Genomic DNA, 17981 nt, shown 5'->3' with positions numbered 1-17981 from the left:
TTCTTTCTTTTTTTTTTTTTTTTTTTTGAGACGGAGTCTCACTCTGTGGACCAACCAGGCTGAAGTACAGTGGCACAATCTCGGCTCACTGCAACCTCAGCCTCCCGGGTGCAAGCGATTCTCCTGCCTCAGCTTCCGGCGTAGCTGGGATTACAGGCGCGCGCCATCACGCCAGGCTAATTTTTTGCATTTTTAGTAGAGACAGGGTTTCACCACGTTGGTCAGGCTGGTCTCGAACTCCTGACCTGATGATCCACCCACCTGCCTTGGCCTCCCAAAGTGCTGGGATTACAGGCGTGAGCCACCGTGCCCGACCAATTAGCTAGTAATTTCAAGGACTCACTTATAGGTCCTTTTTCTACATTCAGGGCCTTTTCAACTCCTATTTCCCTTTCCAGAATCATTTTTGCAAGTCTGCTTCCTTATCATTCAATTCTGAATTCTAATGTCATGTCCTCAAAAAAGCCTTCCTGACCATCCTAGTTAAATTTGCAGCTATCTCCACTCATCATTTTTTCTTTCATAGCACTTGTTACCCTCTAAAATCATTTTTTATACTTACTTGCCTATTGCTTGTATCTCCCTGCCAGAATGTAAGGTTTAAGACACATGTTTTCTCTACCTCATTGTTCCCAGTTGCCTCAGCATCTATGCATGCAATTCGTATTTGGTAAATATGAGAAAAATAAAAATAGCCCTTGGTGTCACCAACGGAACTGACACTTCAGTGTTGTTAGGAATTGGCTGTGGTGTTCCCCTGTTAAAACATAACAATCTCACAAAACACTAACATCATACTGAGAGGTGACAATGTGCTAGCAGCCCTCACTCTCAGCGCCTCCTTGGCCTCCGGCCTCCGCGTCCACTCTGGCAGGGCTTGAGGAGCCCTTCACCCCGCCACGGCACCGTGGGAGCCCCTTTCTGGGCTGGCTGAGGCCTGAGCCTCCTCCCTCTGCTTGCGGGGAGGTATGGAGGGAGGAGACGCGTGGATGGGAACCGGGGATGCGCTCGCCGTCAGGTGTGAGTTCCGGCGGGCGCCCGCGCAGGCGCGGGTTCTGGCTCAGCATCCCGCACACGGAGCAGCCGCCGGCACCACAGGCCCAGGGCAGTGAGGGGCTTAGCACCCGGGCCAGCAGCTGCAGAGGTTGCCCCCGGTCCCCAAGCAGTGCCGGCCCGCCAGCGCTGCACTCAAAATCTCACCGGATTTAGCTGCCTCCCGGCGGGGCAGGGCTTGGGACCTGCAGCCCGCCATGTCTGAGCTCCCCGTCTGCGGTGGGCTCCCGCCTCCCCAACGGGCGCTGCCCCCTGCTCCGTGGTGCCTGGTCCCATGGACAGCCCAAGGGCTGAGGAGTGCAGGCGCGGCTCCCGAGGGGCGGGCAGCTCTGCCTGCATCCCTGGTGCAGGATCCACTAGGTGAAGCCAGCTGGGCGGGGATGGGGAACTTTTATATCTAGCCAGAGGATTGTATGCACATCAATCAGCACTCTGTGTCTAGCTCAGGGTTTGTAAATACACCAATCAGTACTCTGTGTCTAGCTCAAGGTTTGTGAATACACTCTGTATCTAGCTAACCTACTGGGGACTTGGAGGACTACCACTCTATGATTGTGTCTGGCTCAAGGATTGTAAAGGCACCAACCAGCACTCTGTCTAGCTCAGGGTTTGTAAGTACACCAATCAGTACTCTGTGTCTAGCTCAAGGTTTGTAAATACACCAATTGGTACTCCCTATCTAGCCAACTCTGTATCTAGCTAACTAGCACTCTGTGACTCTGTGTCTAGCTCAAGGATTGTAAACGCACCAATCAGCACTCTGTCAAAACGGACCAATCAGCTCTCTGTAAAGTGGACCAATCAGCTCTCTTTAAAATGGACCAATCAGCAGGATGTGGGTGGGGCCAGATAAGCGAATAAAAGCAGGCTGCCGGGGCAGCAGTGGCAACCCAGGTCTACTTCCACACTGTGGAAGCTTTGTTCTTTTGCTCTTTGCAATAAGCCTTGCTGCTGCTCACTCTGAGTCCATGCTGCCTTTGTGAGCTGTAACACTCACCAGCAAAGGTCTGCAGCTTCACTCCTGACAGGAAGACCACAATCCACCAGAAGGAAAAAGTTCCAGACACATCTGAACCTCTGAAGGAACAAACTCCAGACACACCATCTTTAAGAACTGTAACACTCACCCTGAGGGTCTGCGGCTTCATTCTTGAAGTCGGTGAGACCAAGAACCCACCAAGTTCGGACACAGTACTAGGTCATTCTGTGATGGTAATGAAGTGAGACAACAAACAAGATCACACTATTTTTGTCTAACCAGATTTTTAAAAAGGTCACTGTGGAAACTACAAAAATATCAAACTATCCTCCTCCCCCAGCTAATATGATTGTTGCTTCTTTACTGATTACAGCTTTAGCCTTGCACTTTTCCTCCCTCCTAAAGGTAAGATGTAGTATGATCCCCAATGGCAGCGGACCCCACAGCCAGTGCGCACTGAGACACTCCACAGCCAATCCCAAGCCACATCAGGCTCGCCCCTGCCTATACACAATAATTTCTCTATGCACCTAATCGTCTTCTGAAACTCCCTGTACCTAGCTGAAGAGTATATTCCTTTAAGCAATGATTACTTTTGTTCCCTCCTTTAGAACTGAAAAACAATGCTAACGCCTCTCCCACTCCTTCTAGCCTCTCATCCTCTTAAAATAGAAGAGGAAAAAAATCCAAACATAAAATTCAATTTTTAACAAAAACTCTCCTTTCGCTGACACTGCCCTCCCCAAATAAGTCACCAGTGGGTTCCTTCCTTGTTTTCCTAGAGACTTTTCTTTTTTGTATTTTAGTGTCATTTTTCTTCCTCCTTCAGTCTGACATGTCCCTTTCATTCTTAGTGTGCTGATCAAACTCATATTAAGGAAAATAAGTTCCTTTCCGCTTTTTAACCCCTCACCCCCATCTCAAATGACAAATGCATCTAGGAATCCCTTTTCACACTCACTGTGGCATTGCCCTCTCTCAGGAACCTTCCAAAGTTATTCTAACCCGACCCCTCCACTTGTACAAGCCCACTGGCCCCATAGCTTGCCCATCCTTGCAAACCAGTACTCCTCCTATAACCTGCCCCAACCCGATCAATCCCATATATCTGATTCGAGCCCTGGGCCCAAATTCCATACCCATATCCAAGTCCCCGCCCCACTAACTCCAGTCCCGCACCTACGCTTGCCTGAACCAGCACGTGATCCCGGCCGACTCCACAGCCAATGAGTTCCCCGAGTCCACACCCATAGCCAATCCCCGGCCACGTCCAGGCCCGCCTCCATCTTGTCCCCTTCCTCACTCAAGCCCAACCCGCGGCCCCCACCCCTTCCCTCCTCCATTTCCATCCGGTCCGCGATCGCTGCGGACCCCACAGTCAACGCGCGCCGTGAGTCACACTCCACAGCCAATCCCTGGCCACATCCGGGCTCGCCCCCGGCCCGCCCCATTGTTCCCACAAGCCCGGAACCCACCAAATCCCGCCCCTCCCCTCCCAAAAAAACACCCCTTATCCAGTCTTTTCCAGCCTAGAGATCACAGCCTAGCCCTCAGCCAAAGCGCGCACTGAGTGCAAACCGCAGTCAGTCCGTGTCCCGGCTCCGCCCCCCGCGTCCGAATCCCGCCCAGCCAGGCCCTCAAGCCCAGGCGGGTCTCGAGCCTGGAGAGACGAGGTTCCCGCACCAGATAGGTGAGTGGGGCGGGCGCGCGGCGCGGCTCGGCGCGGCGCTTCCGTGCGGACTGACGAGGGCCTTTCCGGCCTGCGGGGCGAGGGGACGGAGGCCGGGCTGCTCTTGCCTGAGTCACGCGGGAGCCGCCTGCTGGGGCGGCTGCAGGAAGTCGGCCCTGGATTAACAGTTTCAGGGGAAGGCGCCGAGGTGACTGGTCTCCAAGAGGGATCCCCTAGACTCAGTCACCGTCTTGGCGCTTTTACTCTTGATTTCGCTGTTTGGGCTTTTAGAAGGTAGTCTGAGAAGAGTGACTTTGGGACTCTTAATTTAAAAATCCAAAAGACGCTGACGCCTATAATCCCAGCACTTTAGGAGGCCGAGGCGGCCGGATCATGACGTCAGGAGATCAGTTAGCCATCCTGGCTAACACGGTGAAACACCGTCTCTGCTAAAAATACAAAAAATTAGCTGGGCGTCGTGGCGGGCGCCTATAGTCCCAGCTACTCGGGAGGCTGAGGCAGGAGAATGGCGTGAGCCCGTGGGCGGAGCTTGCAGTGAGCCGAGATTGCGCCACTGCACTCCAGTCTGGGCGACAGAGCGAGACTCCGTCTCAAAAAAAAAAAAAAAAAAAAAAAAAAAAATCCAAAAGGAGGATACCAAGGCTGTTACGTTGCCTTATAAATGAAGCTTAGCAGAATCCAACATCTGTAGTTAAAAGAGAAAAGTAGTCAAGTCTGTTGCTTTTGGAGTCAAGTGGCGCAGAAATGGCCTTCCTTCGCTTCTCCCACGCGTGGCTCCTTAGCGGCCACCTGAGGAGGACTGGGGCTGCAGGTCAGCCCTTAGCAAGTCTGACCTCGGGAGCTAAAACCGAATTCCTGGTATCACCCAGGCAGCCACACTGCTTTCCCTCTGGAGAAGTTTATAGTTACACGAATCCCATTTTCGTAGAACAGGTTTTCAGCAGTTTCAGGCTGGTGTCTCCTTAAATCATGTGCTGCCCAACTTTGGCCAATTCTTTCCGCTGTTGTTCTAAAGACGTAGCTTTGAAGCCTATCCTTCCACAGTACTCCCCCGTCCAGGACTTTGTTCACCGCCTAGATTCCCTGTGTTGTATCAGTGAACCTTATAAACATTCTAGAAGCAAACTAACAAGGTAGAGTATGAAAGGAAAATCAGTTTTCCAGTGGTCGGACTCTTGTAACAGTGTGGGCGGTGCATTATTAGCTGTAGCCCTTTTTGCCTCATGTTAATCTTGCTTGAACTTGCAGTTAACCCAGATGTTCTGGACTTTGTCAAATTAAATCTCTTCCTACCGCTCCTCCCCATGTGTAAAGTATAAATAGATCATTTGGATTTAAGTCTGGAGCTTTAAGCTTCATAAGATTTATTTTGACTGCCTTGTCTGCCTTTTATCCTTATATTCGGCCCTCAAAAATTCACCAGCTTTCTCAGCTTCAGGCCACCCCCAAATCTGCCAAGCATGCCTTCTGAATCTTCATTTTAAACAGTCTAACCCATTGATAATAATTCAACAGTTTCATTTCTATAGATCGTGCGTTTTGGAATGTGGACTTTATGCATAATATGCTATAATTAGATCACATAGATCATCCTGATTCATAAGTTGCCAGGTTTTCTTCACAGAAGTTGTTTTTAGGGAGAAAAATACAATGAAAATATTGTTTAGAATTAAGAGCCATATACCTTTTTATTTTCTTCTATCTTTTCGGTGACATCTAAATTTAATGTATTTATCTCATTGGTGAATATATATATGCAGTGTTGATTGCATTAGAAAATGCTGCTCAAAATGTGTTTACTTAATAAAATACCTGGTACCTAGAGAGTATGGCTCACCCAGTCTGGGGTGAAATCTCCCAGAAGCTGCACTCCAAGCTCACTTGCTTTTATTATTAGCACATTACCTCCATCATGCGGTGTACTTCCTGGCAACTGACCCAGCTCTTCCTTTCTCTTCCATTGTCCAAAGTTTCAACTGTTCTCTTTTGGGACAGTTGTGCCATAATCAGCAAATTCCATTGTATCTTTATGTCTTTAGAGGGTTCCCTCTACCTGCTTGCTTTAACTCAAACCTTATTAATTTATTCATCTACTGTAAAAAATGGAGAAACTGAGGCCCAGCAGGAGTCCATAACTTGACTACAGATAGAAACTTCTTAAGATTGAGTTTGACTTTAATCTCTTAATGTGGTGAATCACATTAATAGGTGTCTTATATAAACCCAACCCCCCTTGGTCATGATGTATTATTCTTCTTGTATACTACTGGGTTTGATTTGTTAGCATTTTATGTAGAAGTTCTATTTAGTTTCCATAGATTAGGTCTCTTTTCTCTAAGGTTTGATAACAGACGAAATGCCATCCACTGATATAGCAGCCTTATACTTAAGAGGCTTAAGAGAACAACATTCTCAGAGTAAAACCTTATGAGAAATATCTATTTGCCTGAATGTTTTTAGAAAACTGGGTTTTCTTTCCACTTCCAAGTAGCAGTATTATTATAATAGAGTTTCATTGCCTTAATCTTCCTCCATTTACCCATGATGGATATCAATTTCCTTACAGGTAGAGAAGCAATTCAGAATGCATGCCTATCATGCCACTGGAATCCACTAAAATGGCTTGCGGGAATTGTTGGAGGAAGTACCTTCAGAATAACCTAAGATTCACTCATATAGTCTTTCTATTTATCAAGGACCTACTATCATTCATCTTTTCAAATAACTTTTTAAATAATTGTTCCTAACAACTTTAATTTACTGTTACAAATTGTGCTTTTACTAGTGACTGTTATCCAGAGGATTCTGAAATTTGAGTCGTTCCTAGGTTGAAATACTCTGGATTTTATGGCTGCTAGAAATGGAACTTTCACTTACTGAAATTTAATGCTCTTGACTAAATTAAAGCCTTGGTTTCTGAATTAAGAATATTCTTACAGCTCTCTAGTTTGAAATGATGTGAATATAAATTTGTATAAGGAAGAATACATTTATTAGAATGCTTCCAGTGATGAGAGATTATATCATAGAAAGAAAACTTGAAAGAAAGTAAGCTCACTTTTCAAAAATGTTTGCTTGGATTTTACGTAAGCTTATGATATACCAGCTGGCTGTAAGTGTCTGATAATGATGTACCCATCATATATTTATTCCTCTTCTCAACTTTTCTTTTATTTAATAGCATGTTTTTGGCCCAGAGGAGCCTCTGCTTTCCTAGTGGTAGAGCAAAATTCCTGAAGACAATTTCTTCTTCCAAAATCCTCGGATTCTCTGCTTCTGCTGTAGGTATTGCTTACTTACAGATAAATTATTGTACATATTCTGCACTGTCCAAAAAATACGTAATTCTTTATGTAATTCTTCAGATGCTTTTTTACAAATATTTTATTGAAATGAACATTTCTATTATATATGATGGAGGTGTCTCTTGTCGTTGACTAGAATTAACATTCACTGAGCAACTGCTTGCCTGTCTGTGGATCAGGCAATGTGCTGGTCATTATATATTCATTACCTCATTTTGTCTTCACAAAACTGTTCAAGTTATGAATATAAGTCCAGTGGCATGGGAAAAAAGTAGGAGAGGATATCTCAGGAGGACTGCTCAGGGATGGAAAAAGGTTTAAAAACCATAACCACCAAATACAATGCGTACATCTGCTTTAGGAACTTTATTCAGTCAACCAAAATGCATTTTTTAAAGACAATCAGAGAGATAAGAATGTGGACTGGGTATTAGATGATAACAAGAAATTATTGTTGGTGAGGTGTGGTAATGAAATTGCAGTTATATAAGCGGCAGTACTTTTGAGATATATGCCAAGTATGTAGGAGTGTAATGACTTAAGGTCTAAGATTTGCTTTAAAGTTACTCAGCAATTAAAGAAAAAAAAAAGGAGGCAAAATCTTGAGAATTACTGAATCTGGGTAGTGTGCATATGAGTGTTTTATATTAGGTTAAAATATATGAAATTGCTACTTTTGTATGAAAATTCCATTTTTGGCATATGAAGTGCCATTTTTGTCATACATGGTTGAATATTGGCAATTTTGTGTTCAACCTAATTCTAATCTCTCAGCTGGTTTAAAATTTTCTCAGTGGTTCAAAATTTTCATAAAAAGCATCATCAGTGTCTTCTATATGTAAATCCTATGAATTCTACCTCATAACTGTTTTGAATTCTCTCCTCTTTAATGCCACCGTGACCACCTTTTTCAGGCCCTCTCCCAACATAGAAGTTGGTTGAAGCCAAGGAAGTGGGTGTGCTTCGCCAAGGTGGTCATATGAAACCGTGGCACTAAAAGGGCATTTGTGTGCAGAATCCTCATTTGTGGAACTTTTATTAGACTACGTATGCCAGGGCCCACCATTATGCATTCTGATTCTACATATCTGAAATGTATTTTGAAAAATCTTTCCAGGTGATTCTGATGTATGTCCCAGGCAAGAACCACTAACAATGCATTATTCAAACTTGTGGACTATTTGGGATAGCACTAAATCCTCTCCATGCCTAGCAGTGGAATGGTTGGGTTGTGTGGTAGCTTTATGTTTAATTAAGTAACTGCCAAAGTGTTTGTATCATTTTAACTACACTGAAAAACTGTCTATAGTTCATCAGAGGCTTTGCATTTAAAATAATTGCACAGGGATAAAGATATAAATATTCTTCCTATTGCTGGGCAAATGAAAAACACTGGCCAGTGTTACAAAAGCAACGGTGATAAGTTTAAATTAAGAAAGAGTTGTCAGAACCAGCCAGGTAAGTTACTGTGAACCTACTTAGAATATTCGTTTCATCCACATCATCCTTAATGTCATTGAAAACCTACCGGGAAGGTTACCTCCAAGTGAGGGAATAGAATGGAGGATAGACTGTACTTTCCTGTATTACTTGCTTTTTTACAAAAACATTTTACGTATTCTCTAATTTTAAAGACTGTTTTGAATACTAAAGGAAAAATGTAGGTGAGGCACGGTGGCTCACACCTGCAGTCCCAGCACTTTGGGAGGCTGAGGCCAGTGGATCGCTTGAGACAAGGAGTTCAAGACCAGCCTGGGCAACATGGCAAAACCCCATCTCCATTAAACATACAAAACATTAGCTAGGCACACTCCTGTAGTCCCAGCTACTTGTGAGGCTGAGGTGGGGGAATCACCTGAGCCCAGGAAGTTGAGGCTGCAGTGAGCTATGTTTGCACCACTGCTCTCCAGTCTAGGTGCTAGGAGTGATATGCTGTCTCAAAAAAAAAAAAAGAAAGAAAGAAAGAAAAGAAAAACATGTACTGCTATACAACAAGAAGAGAAAAAAAAAAGAGAGAGAAACTCAGAATGAAAATCTTTTTTGGTCCTGTCTTTTAGCACCTAGATCTTAAAGAGTTAGAAATTGGAAGGTAATTTTATATTATCCTCTAGTGCCAGAGTGCCAGTGAATGTTGATGGATAGATGACTGATAGAAAGAGAAGGAAGGAAAGAAGCAAAGAAGATTTTACAAATGAGTTTTGACAAATGTGTGACATGCGTCCATGCTGAATAGTTTCCCTAGGAAGTCTTATATAAAGAAGAATTTGTGAGGATAAGCAGTTGATAGATTATTAATGAAAGAAGAATAGAAAACCAGATGGAATACAAATTGCAATCTGGGCCAGGTGTTGTTGCTCACGCCTGTAATCCCACCACTTTGGGAGGCCGAAGTGACTTGCGGTCAGGAGTTTGAGACCAGCCCAGCCAACATGGTGAAACCCCATCTCTACTAAAAATACAAAATTTAGCCGGGTGTGGTAGTGGGCACCTGTAATCCCAGCTAGTAGGGAGGCTGAGGCAGGAGTATCACTTGAACCCAGGAAGCAGAGGTTGCAGTGAGCTGACAACGGGCCACTGCACTCCAGCCTGAGTGACAGAGTGAGACTCCGTCTCAAACAAAACAAAAAAAATTGCAATCTGAAGGACTAAACCTGAAATGAAGGTTAGTCTAACAAAGGGTGACATGTGATAGAGGGGGTGTCAAGAGAGTATGTGGGAACTCCCTGTACTTTCTGTTCAATTTTGCCACGAACCTAAAATTGCACTAAAAAATAGCCTGTTTTTTTTTTCTTCTTTTTTTGAGACGGAGTCTCGCACTGTCGCCTAGGCTGGAGTGCAGTGGCACAATCTCAGCTCACTGCAACCTCTGCCTCCCGGGTTCACGCCATTCTTCTCGGGAGGCTGCGTCAGCCTCCCGAGTAGCTGGGACTACAGGCACCTGCCACCACACCTGGCTAATTTTTTGTGTTTTTAGTAGAGATGGGGTTTCACCGTGTTAGCCATGATGGTCTCGATCTCCTGACTTCATGATCTGCCCGCCTCGGCCTCCCAAAGTACTGGGATTACAGGCGTGAGCCACCATGCCTGGACCTAAAATGGTCTATTAATTTTTTTTTAAGAGATTCTAAAATTTAAATGTCCACCAGAGAACCACAAAAGCAACACTGGACAAAACCTTTTCCTTAGGTCTGTCCTTCCTTAGAAGTCAACCCTCTCTCTCTCTCTCTCTCTCTCTTTTTTTTTTTTTTTCCATACAGAGTCTTCCTCTTGCTGCCCAGGCTTGAGTATAATGGCACAATCTCAGCTCACTGCAGCCTGTGCCTCTCAGGTTCAAGCGATTCTCCTGCCTCAGCCTCCTGAGTAGCTGGGACTATAGGTGCCCACCACCACTCCCAGCCAATTTTTGTATTTTTTGTAGACGGGGTTTTGCCATGTTGTCCAGGCTGGTCTCAAACTCCTGGGCTCAAGCGATCCACCCTCCTCAACCTCCCAAAGTGCTGAGATTACAGGCATGAGTCACTGCGTCCACCCCAACCCTCTCTTTTGACGTAAAAGTATTACCTTTTGTACATTTAGTCCATACCCAACATTTCTTTGCCTCCTTTAGTGCAAAGTTACTCATCCTACTTGTATCTAAGAGAATCTTTTCTACTTTCTGAGTGGGCACTAGTTTTGGAGTGTATATATTGTATGCCATGAACTATATTTTTCCGCTTATGGCTTTGCCTCATTTAATTACCATAGCACTTACATGGGGCAGGTATTCATTTTCCTGCTTAGCAAATAAGGAAACTGAATTTCAGAGACATCAGGTAAACTGCCTACTTCACACACTAGGAGTTTTGATGTTTACTTTTGAACTAAGATCTATCTGGCTTGAAAGCTCTTTGCAGTAAACAACCTTGAACAACATACTTAGAACATAGGTGTATTTTTAGCATCAGAACATGGCGTGTGTGAGGGACTGAGCACAGACTTGCCCAGATTCAGACTTACCAATCTTCCTGTTTCGTGTGCCCAGCAGAAACAGCCTGTTTCTCAGCCTCAAACCCAAACTTCCAGTTGCCCTGATTGGTTCAGCCTGACTCTGTCCAACTCTGATTTAATTATAGCTATCATTGGGGGGACTGAGATTACACAGTGTAGGCAAGCCAAAGGGCCCCAGGCCTATTGATATGGGTGAGGACAATACTCACACACTCCCTTCACTTACTCACTCTTCCAAGGTCTTGACTTAAACCCAGTTTTTTTTGAGAGAATAAATCAGACTTTTTGTTCTCTGCTTGGCCTGACTCCATTTCTGGCATTCCAGCCATGTGTTTACCTATGTTATCAGCTCTCGGGTTTAGAGAAAGCCTTGTTTCCAATAAGCTTGTTTCTCTGAAGTAATTGTTAAAAGATAATTTTTGGAAAAAGGTTAAATCATGACTCATACAAATATAAAAATGAGCATATGCCAAAGATTTTTATTTTACTCATGTGATATGAGGTAACCAGACAGAAGTTATAACCAGTACAGAGGGAAAGTCAAAAAGCACAAATTTATATGTAGTAAAGGAATTGGATTGCAAATGAAGGCAAAACTGTTTTTTCTACAGGGTGGAGGGAAGGTAATCAAACTGCTAGAACCAGAGTTTGCATGCCTATCACTTAGCTTCAATTTACAAAAGCGCAAAATAACTCAAAGGCAAATTCTAGCCCCGCAAATATCAGCTCTAAAGCTGTGCTGTGGCCAGTGCATAGTTTTCTATTGAAGTACAATTTTTCCCCAAATATATTATCTCTCAGAGGGAGTCCAAATTGTTTCCCTTTCACTCAGCAGATCTGTTCAGTCAACAGATGTTAAAATAGTTACAGCATATCAGGCACAAATAATTCTTTATAAAATAAAGTAACAAAATATATGTTGTTTCAAAGTTCCAATTAAGACCAGCCATGGTAGCTCACCCTTATAATTCCAACACTTTGGGAGGCCGAAGCAGGCGGATCACTTGGGCTAGGAGTTCGACACCAGCATGGCCAACATGGTGAAACCCTCTCTACTAAAAATACAAAAATTAGCCAGGTGTGGTGACGCATGCCTGTAATCCAAGCTACTCAGGTGGCTGAGGCACAAGAATCACTTGAGCCTGGGAGGCAGAGGTTGCAGTGAGCCAAGATTGCACCACTGCACTCCAGCCTGGGCGACTGTGTGGGACTCTGTCTACAAAAACAAACAAAACAAACAAACAAACAAAAAGCTACAACAAAAGGGTTCCTGTTAATTATACACACTTTTGAGCTTAATATAATTGCATTTTTTCTTTATGTATCTTTAAGCATCTTTCCCTGCTTTACATTTCCACTTCTGAGTTTTACTTTCATTTCTTCCACCATTACAGGAATATTCTGTTTTCCTCTGCCATCTAGTGGTAAAAGAAAGTAATTTTCCTGGTTTTTTGAATGGATAGTCATCCCTTAAAAAGCATCCAGATTGTGCAGTAGTGCTAGCGACTTCGCAGTTCAGTCCTCGTACCCGACAGCCGCTGAGTTGGTGCTGAGTTGCTAGGAAGCCCCTGTCAGCGAGCTCCTTGGAGCTTGAACCCATTGTCACCCCTCCGACTCACCGGCAAAAAAAAAAAAAAAATGGTTGAAGCAGATCGCCCGGGAAAGCTCTTCATTGGTGGGCTTAATACGGAAACAAATGAGAAAGCTCTTGAAACAGTATTTGGCAAATATGGACGAATAGTGGAAGTACTCTTGATAAAAGACCGTGAAACTAACAAATCAAGAGGATTTGCTTTTGTCACCTTTGAAAGCCCAGCAGATGCTAAGGATGCAGCCAGAGACATGAATGGAAAGTCATTAGATGGAAAAGCCATCAAGGTGGAACAAGCCACCAAACCATCATTTGAAAGAGGTAGACATGGACCGCCCCCACCTCCAAGAAGTAGAGGTCCTCCACGAGGTTTTAGAGCTGGAAGAGGAGGAAGTGGAGGAACCAGGGGACCTCCTTCACGAGGAGGACACATGGATGACGGTGGATATTCCATGCATTTTAACATGAGTTCTTCCAGGGGACCACTCCCAGTGAAAAGAGGACCACCACCAAGAAGTGGGGGTCCTTCTCCTAAGAGATCTGCACCTTCAGGACTAGTTCGCAGCAGCAGTGGCATGGGAGGAAGAGCTCCTCTATCACGTGGAAGAGATAGTTACGGAGGTCCACCTCGAAGGGAACCGCTCCCCTCTCGTAGAGATGTTTATTTGTACCCAAGAGATGATGGGTATTCTACTAAAGACAGCTATTCAAGCAGAGATTACCCAAGTTCTCGTGATGCAAGAGATTATGCACCACCACCACGAGATTATACTTACCGTGATTATGGTCATTCCAGTTCACGTGATGACTATCCATCAAGAGGCTATGGCGATAGAGATGGATATGGTCGTGATCGTGACTATTCAGATCATCCAAGTGGAGGTTCCTACAGAGATTCATATGAGAGTTATGGTAACTCACGTAGTGCCCCACCTACACGAGGGCCCCCGCCATCTTATGGTGGAAGCAGTCGCTATGATGATTATAGCAGCTCACGTGATGGATATGGTGGAAGTCGGGACAATTACTCAAGCAGCCGAAGTGATCTCTACTCAAGTGGTTGTGATCGGGTTGGCAGACAAGAAAGAGGGCTTCCCCCTTCTGTAGAAAGGGGGTACCCTTCTCCACGTGATTCCTACAGCAGTTCAAGCCGGGGAGCACCAAGAGGTGGTGGCCCTGGAGGAAGCCGATCTGATAGAGGGGGAGGCAGAAGCAGATACTAGAAACAAACAAAACTTTGGACCAAAATCCCAGTTCAAAGAAACAGACAAAAAAAAAAGTGGAAACTATTCTATCATTACTACCCAAGGACTACTAAAAGGGAAAATTGTGTTACCTTTTTTAAATTCCCTGTTAAGTTCCCCTCCCTAAGTTTTATGTTCTTGTGAGGAAAAAGGTAAAACATGTTTAATTTTATTTGACTTTATGACACTGCTTTTCAACATGCAAATGTTAAATGTGTTAAGCCTTGTTGTACTAGTAACTTTGTAACTTCTAACTTTCCAAGTAAAAGTGTCCCTAAAGACCACTTCCTATCTGGTTTTTCCCAGTAAATGAGGCAAGCAATTTTAAGATCTTCCATAAAACATCTAGCCATCTGAAATGGAGAGATGAATTGTTCTGCCTATACAAGCAAGCTAGCTATTAAGAGGGTGGTTGGGGTATGCTACCCATAAGATTTCATGGTGTTTTCCAACGGAAATCTCAATGTTCTTAGTATGCAAAACCTGAAATCAGATGCCTATGTAAGGAAATTGCTATTCACCCAGTAAACCCAAAAAAAAGCAAATGGATAATGCTGGCCATTTTGCCTTTCTGACATTTCCTTGGGAATCTGCAAGAACCTCCCCTTTCCCCTCCCACAATAAGACCATTTAAGTGTGTCTTTAAACAACTGCAGAATACTAAATAAAAAGTTTGGCCAGAACCAACCATGAAGCTGCAAAGGTGCTTGGTCTAACTGTTTCAAATTTTTGCAACTCTAGTGTCTCACTTTTAAAGGAACAGTTTGATTGCAAAGGAGAAAACAGTTAAGTAATGAAGTTATCTCCAACTTCCGAAAGGCTTATGACTTCTAAAAAGTGAATCTATCAGCATTCCACATCAGATTTAAAGCATCAAATGCCTGTGAAACAGCAAAGATGGTTGAGGATTATGCTCATTATGGTTGTGGAGTGCTGCTGATTGATTCACAGTAGATAAAGCTGGCAGTAAGAGAAATCAAATGCTAAGAGTTGTTGAAGCAGAAGGCGGCTGATTGTCAGTAAGTCAGTACAGTTGCATAAGCAGTGCTGTCAGAATTGGTTTGGTGCAGGCAATAGATTTTGCCTTCAGGGGTTCCTGTGGATCTCAGGAAGGTATCAGTGTTGATTAACACTCTAACTAAGGAGTGAGTGGTAGTTACTTAAAACGAGTAATTGACCAAATGGAAAAGGGGAAGTAATTAAGGAAATTGGTAAGTGGAGGAAGTTCTTGTGGTCCTTTACATAGATTTTACAGCTTTGGGTTTCATTTTGTTTAGCTAAAGTCATGGGGACAACTCTTCAATTTAGAGCTTAAAAATGGTAGCTCTATCTAGTGAAGTGTCTGTCAGTAAGTGAAACATTTTTTGGTGGTGGCTTATCCAGAAACAGTTTAGTTGTAGAATACAACTTATGAGTGACATCTGGAAAGTAACAACCATGCTAAGATGGCAAACACACTAGAAACAATTGGGCTACTTGGCTTTCTTTTGCTGTATTGTTTTATAAGCCTACTTTACCTCCCAGTCTTGGAAACAAGTTTTAGTTTATTGTTTTGGACACTAGAGCCAATAGTATAATGTTCTCAAAGGAAACAGACTTGAGTTGTTGGATTGGAGGAACTAATTGAACTTCTAATTTTTTTTTTTTTTTGTCGTAACTATGGCACTGTCATGTTTTAACATTTGCAGCTAAGGATAGTAAGTACAACATTTTTAACTTTCATTTGACAGACTACTACTAATCACAGACCACTAGGGTAATGACCAAATTTATGTGGTTGTTGCACTTCCCAACCCTTCCATATTCTTATAATTACTTGGGTTACAGCTTCTGTGAGGACCTTTTGGCCCTTGAGATATCCTAAATATTTAAGATATTTAGATATCCTAAATATAGCATAGGATATAGAGATTATACCAAATATGAATGAATATTGTTCAAAGCAAGCAGTATGTTAAAATGACGAGACACCAGTTTTGATAAATAGTTTACTGACCTAGCAGATGTGTGGAAAAAGAATCAGATCTTGATTCTTCTGGGTCTATACTGGTTGTAAAACAATGATATAGAAAATGTTTTCCTTGTTTAACTGGTAGTTGAACATAGAACTTGGGTATTATAGATCACTTCTCACTTTTTGGAATGTTTTCTATTGAAACTTTAACATGGCAAAAAAAAAAAAAAAAAAAATCCAAAATCTATGAGATAATTTTGTTAAAGTTGGCTTGCTTGGGGAGATGCTTGGTCCAGAGGGAGAAAAGAGGGCATGATTTCAGAATACTCTGGCAGCTTTTTAAATTCAGCTTTATCAAGTTACAGTAAACTGTATCCGTTTAGAATTACAACTCAATGGTTATTTTGACAGATGTATATGCCATGAAGCCACTGTCACCATTAACATGCACAACACTTCCGTCGCCCCCAAAAGATTCCTCAAGTTCCTTTGCAGTCCATCCCTCACGCTGCTGATTTGTCTTTGTCACCATGTATTAGTTTGCTTCGTGGTGTTGTTTAGTACTTTATATAAATGGGATTGTGTAGCATGTACTTTTTTGTTTATGGTTTCTTTCACACACATAATGACTTTGAAATTCACCAGGTTGCAGTGTATTAGTAGCTTATTCCTTTTATTGCTGAGTAGTATCCCATTATGTGAATATGCCATTATTTGTTTTTCTACTTGCCTGTTGATGGACCTTGGGATTGTTTCCAGTTTGGGGCTACTGTGAATAAAACTGTTAGGAACATTTGTGTACATGCCACTGTGTAGACGTAGGTTTTCCTTTCTCTTGGGTAAATACTTAACAGTAAAATGGTTGGGTTGCATGGCAGATTTATGTTTAATATTTAAGTAACTGCCAAACTGTTTGTTTTCCAAAGGGACTATACCCTTTTATATTCCCACCAGGGTTGTGTAGAGTTCCAGCTGCCCAGCATTCCTGCCAACACTCAGTTTTCAGCCATTCTGATGGGAATCTAGTGGTATCTCATTGTGGTTTTATTTTCATTTCCCCAGGTGACTAATGCTTGTAAGCATCTTTTAAGTACTTTTTGGCCAGTTGTATATCTTCTGTGAAGTTGTTGTCAAATCTTTTGCCCACTTTTAATTGGATTGTTTGTCTTATTGAGTTGTAAAATTTGTTTATATATACTGTATTAAAGTCCTTTGTAAGATACGTATTTGTAAATACTTTTCTTTCATTCTATGGCTCAGAATCTGGCAACTTTTTAAGAGATATTTGAGCCCACTGAATGATATATAGATTTTATAGTTTTTTCAAGTCAAGCCATAATAATAACTAACGTTTTTTGAGTGTTCATCTTGCAGTCCCTCTATGGTCATGAAGGTGGGAGATGTGACTCTATTTAGTCTCAAGTAAAGTGCAAACTGAGATAGTGGGTACAAATGGAGATGAAGCAAAGCCCTGTGATGTTCAAGTTCCTGGTTTCTGTTACCCTTCAGTCTGGCTGGACCTCTGCCTTTCCCATGGTAACATGAGCGTTCTAATGAATTCTCCCTTTTCACCTAAATTGTTTCAGATTGAGTTTCTGTCACGCAACTAAGAGATCTGATTACTATAGCTTTGGAACGTCTAAGGCATTTTATGCACTTGTCTCTTCCCCACTGTTCAACCTGAAGCATGTACTCTGCCCTTTAGCAAAAATCACAGCTCCGCCAGGTGTGGTGGCTCATGCCTGCAATCCCAGCACTTTGAGAGGCCAAGGCAAGAGGATTGTGTGAAGCCAGGAGTTTGAGTCCAGCTTGGGCAAAGCAAGACCCTCTCTACAAATGAATGTTTAAAAAAAAAAAAAAAAAAAAAAAACAAGGCTAGGCATGGAGGCTCACACCAGTAATCCCAGCACTTTGAGAGGCCAAGTCAGAAGGATCACTTGAACCCAGGAGTTTGAGACCAGCCCGGGCAACATAGCAATATTCTATCTCTACCAAAAAAAAAAAAAATTAAGAACAAAATTAGCCAGATCGTGGTGTCACATACCTGTAGTCCCAGCTATTGAGGAGGCTGAGGTGGGAGGATGACTTGAACTTGGGCAGTTGAGGGTGCAGTGAGCCATGATTGCACCACTGCACTCTAGCCTGAACAACGGAGCAAGACTGTCTCAAAAAAATAAA

The 17981-nt window shown here is 43.0% G+C and overlaps 2 protein-coding genes across 8 annotated transcripts in view; both read left to right on the top strand.

Moving 5' to 3' along the window:
- The first annotated feature begins 3281 nt into the window (after positions 1-3281).
- The window catches only part of KYAT3 (kynurenine aminotransferase 3), an 88204-nt gene continuing 73504 nt past the window's right edge, over positions 3282-17981 (top strand). For 2 of the 6 annotated variants that reach the window (XR_003120787.1, XM_025393941.1), the window contains exons 1-2: positions 3561-3722; positions 6904-7003. Coding sequence is in view for 2 of the 6 variants with exons in the window: in XM_025393912.1 (XP_025249697.1) it covers positions 6905-7003 (99 nt within the window). In the remaining 4 variants the exon portion in view is untranslated. Of the gene's footprint in view, positions 3723-6903; positions 7004-17981 lie in introns of all 6 variants that reach the window. The other 4 variants (XM_025393921.1, XM_025393912.1, XM_025393934.1 and 1 more) reach the window with 4 other exon arrangements.
- Positions 3351-17023, top strand: RBMXL1 (RBMX like 1). 2 transcript variants are annotated; one of them, XM_025393963.1, is made up of 3 exons: positions 3351-3722; positions 6904-7003; positions 12409-17023. In XM_025393963.1, exon 3 carries the CDS (start codon positions 12653-12655, stop codon positions 13826-13828), a length of 1176 nt encoding a protein of 391 aa, XP_025249748.1. In that variant the 5' UTR covers positions 3351-3722; positions 6904-7003; positions 12409-12652; the 3' UTR covers positions 13829-17023. The 2 variants fall into 2 exon arrangements, with proteins under 2 accessions (XP_025249748.1, XP_025249757.1); XM_025393972.1 differs by lacking the exon at positions 6904-7003.

Source organism: Theropithecus gelada, chromosome 1 (genome assembly GCF_003255815.1).
Source record: "Theropithecus gelada isolate Dixy chromosome 1, Tgel_1.0, whole genome shotgun sequence".
Classification (NCBI taxonomy): domain Eukaryota; kingdom Metazoa; phylum Chordata; class Mammalia; order Primates; family Cercopithecidae; genus Theropithecus; species Theropithecus gelada.
This window is presented reverse-complemented; position numbering and strand designations above follow the sequence as displayed.